This window comes from Anarrhichthys ocellatus, unplaced genomic scaffold (assembly GCF_004355925.1).
Source record: "Anarrhichthys ocellatus isolate YVR2014 unplaced genomic scaffold, GSC_Weel_1.0 scaffold23, whole genome shotgun sequence".
Classification (NCBI taxonomy): domain Eukaryota; kingdom Metazoa; phylum Chordata; class Actinopteri; order Perciformes; family Anarhichadidae; genus Anarrhichthys; species Anarrhichthys ocellatus.
This window is the reverse complement of record NW_022280053.1, coordinates 736,353-739,704: the sequence shown is the minus strand read 5'-3', so window position 1 is coordinate 739,704 and position 3,352 is coordinate 736,353. Positions and strand designations below refer to the sequence as shown.

The 3,352-nt window shown below is 44.9% G+C and overlaps 1 protein-coding gene across 1 annotated transcript; it reads left to right on the top strand.

Moving 5' to 3' along the window:
* The first annotated feature begins 1,556 nt into the window (after positions 1–1,556).
* tmem174 (transmembrane protein 174) lies at positions 1,557–2,216 on the top strand. Its single transcript, XM_031860363.1, has one exon. The coding sequence runs from the start codon at positions 1,557–1,559 to the stop codon at positions 2,214–2,216; it is 660 nt and encodes a 219-aa protein (XP_031716223.1).
* The last annotated feature ends 1,136 nt before the right edge of the window (positions 2,217–3,352 follow it).

The window sequence follows — 3,352 nt, the reverse complement described above, 5'->3', positions numbered from 1 at the left end:
AGGAGTGAGAAGAGACGAGGACACAGTTCACAAGGAGTGAGAAGAGATGAGGACACCGTTCACAAACCTGTACTGGATATTTGACATGCAGCTCCTCTGAGAATATTTCTGATAAAAGAGACAGTAGACTGTATAGATGTTGGACAGACATGCTTTCAAAGGATGGTGGCAGAGCTCAAGTGAAATGAAGCATAAACCCAGGGGATCAATACACCCCAGTGTGAGTCAACAGGACACACACACACACACACACAGAACTCCCCTTCCGTCCAGAGAGGAAATGTTCAGTCCATAAATATTTGGAGCTTTGCTAATTGAAAGAATCTGCGCAGCTTCAATTCTGGGGGGTTCTTTAAACATTGCACTCGCATGCATTCTTTGTGGAGGTATCTGTTGCTTTGGTCATTAATGCCAAGTGAAATGAGCTGAGGCCTCGGTAAACACAAAGACGGACGGGCACACACATTCAAGGACGTAGAGATGCACACACACACACACACACACACACACACACACACACAGGTTGGGTTTGATCAGGCCACTGGCATTGTGTGTTTGAAAGTCACTCGTTTCCCTCTGAAGATCCCTTGTGTGCACGATCCTGCTTTCTGATTACACGCAATGCAGCGCGGTGGTGCTCTTATGGAGGCGAATGCAAGCTGTCCACTGGGAGAAGACCAGACTGCTATGAAATTCAACTGAAAAACATGTATGCATGTCATCGTGTTTGCATTTCGGAATTAAAAATTCATGAACATAGGTGTGTTTTTTATTTGTATTACTGTAGCACACACACACACACTGTCTTGCAGACTGCTCTGCTGCCGCCTATGGAGGAAGACACCTCATATAAATTTGTTTTTTAAGTCCTCTTCCACTTAACATGCAAGACCGATTGTTCAACTACTGCAGCATGAGCTGTCGCTGATGAGTTATGCATAGCGGCGCAGATGGGAGACGTGTCTGTGTGAAATGAAATGTGACAAGATGGATTTCGGATCACGTTCCATGCCTGCCGAAATCTCCCTTTTCTTCTGATTTTCCTGCCTCTCAGACGGACATTAAACACACCAAATCTCCTCTCATGGTCTTACTACCTCACGTTATGCTCTCTTGGGACTGGTGGCATGTCTCATACCTGACTAAAATATTAATCATATTGGGCTTTTTGTAAATACAGTTCCAATCATTTGACTGCATGCTTGTGTTTTACGTGTAGGGGCATATTTATTACATTAAAACCGTTCCCTAATTTTGTTCAAACTGACTTTTCTGCCGTAATTCACCAACCTAGCACCACTTTGTGCATTCAAAAGTAATCTTGTTGTCCACATGAGTTCATTCACACATGCTGAAAAAGAGAAGTTGCCGTTTGAACATGGTGACGCTGCCACACTATGTTCTTTTGGCCAACACGGCTCAAGTGCAGTCAGGTTAACCTGTAACTTTGTCCTCTTGGCTGGTAAAGTGTCTGTAGAGTTACTCAGTGTTCATTCAGTTTGACTTCACTGTGAGGGCTCGTGAGGACTCATGGACTGAAGTGTTTCAGGACTAACATGGTGGTGCAAAGGCCCGTAATCGAGACCGACAGAGCTGGAAATCCGACAGGAATCCTCAGCACGCCACCCGATGATCCGACTCAGGTGGTTCCACCTGCTCCACGCCGTCGTCAGTCAACTGGTTTGCTGGACGAGGAGAAGACCAGAACCGTTCTGCTGTTCTCAGGACTGTTCCTAACCCTCGGGGGTGTCACCTTCACCGCCATAGGCTGGCATCACTACCGAGCCAACCCCAACTTTGAGTGGGCCCAACTGCTGGGCCCCGTCCTGATCTCCGTCGGAGGCACTTTTGTGCTCACCAGCGTCTGCAAGTTCAGGATCCTCTGGCCCTGCAGAGAGTGGGACAACGAAGTGCTCGTGATGCCTGTGATGGAGCAAACTTCAACGGGACATTCTTTTACGTTGAGTGCCGTAAATCAACCGGCCCTGTTGTATAACGCCACAGCAGTGCTGTGTTTCCCACCCCAGTATGACTTTATAACCCAGCAAGTGCGCCAGGCCAGTGAGTTCCAGCCTGGCGGTCCCGTGAATGGCGTCGACGTGGCCCGTCCTCCACACGACGCCCTGCGCTGTGTGGATAACGCAGCTTTCACAGCAGAAGAAGAAGAAGACGGCTGGGTTCACTGTGCAGAAACAGACTGCAGAAGAAGCAGGTAGGGAACAGATCTTACTTGACGGACATTGCTCCAAATTTTTTTAAGGAAGCAAACCTCGAAGAAACAATGTTTTCTTCCTGCTGGGGTTCTTCATCACTTAGACCTGCTGTTACGATGAGGACAGGGTACACGCATGCACAAGAGAGTTAATCTTTAGTCAGATTTGAGTTTGTTTAAAAACTTCTCGCAGTACTCATTAAAACAGAGCGTGCCAGATTTAATTTCTTATTAACCGCAAGATCACTTTCCACACAACGTGTTTTTGGTCGTCAATACTCTCTCAGACAATTATGGCGCAATGAATCTCTCTCTAACAGTACACACACTGATATTTATCAAGTAATTAACTATTCTTTACAATGTGACTCTGATAAAGTAACACAATTAAACTGTTTGTCTCTTTTCCCCTTTTAATCAATCAGTGTAAGGCTCTCTCAGGCTTTTCATAAATATAAAATAGGTTGTGTGTTGATGAAATGTGGACCAAAATAGCTCCTCGACTTCTCACTGAATCCCCCTTAGCTGTGATTAAACTCACTCTAGTCTTTCTAGCTCGAGTCGTATCATCAAAATGTGGCCTGCACGGTGAAGAATCAGCAATATAATGCATCAAAGGCATTTCACAACGTATATGTGCTATGTAAAGAATAATCATATTTCCCCACCTGTTCCTGAACCCTGTGCTGGGGGGGAACATAACACTGTGTATTGTCGTAAAAAAAAGTTTCTTTCCACAAATTGCAATATCCCATTTATTTGAAATCCAATCAAATATCCTCGGACAGACACAAAGCTGCATTCCATTAGCGGCAATTTGCAAGTTTTCACTTTTCTTTTATTGTTTCTAGACGATTACTCGCAGCAGGTTTCCAGGAAAGTAATTCACTTTAATAAAAGCAGACAGCAGGAATAATACAGTTAACCTAGGATAACTATAAACTGCTGCCCTGATCTTATGAACACATGCTCTGCTCACCAGCTCTCACTTATGTTGTCACAACTTCTGACCTATTTCGGTCTGTTTCCACTGGTTAATGCCAAATAGAGGAATGATCAAGGGGAGAAATTGCTGAACCTCAGTGTTTTCCTTTAAAGGGCAATCGGCTTCCTAACGTGCACTTCAAGCATAACCAATTG

What these genes read in the sequence shown, in the direction of transcription:
- tmem174 (XM_031860363.1), top strand. Translation starts at nt 1,557, where the DNA reads ATGGTGGTGCAAAGGCCCGTAATCGAGACCGACAGAGCTGGAAATCCG.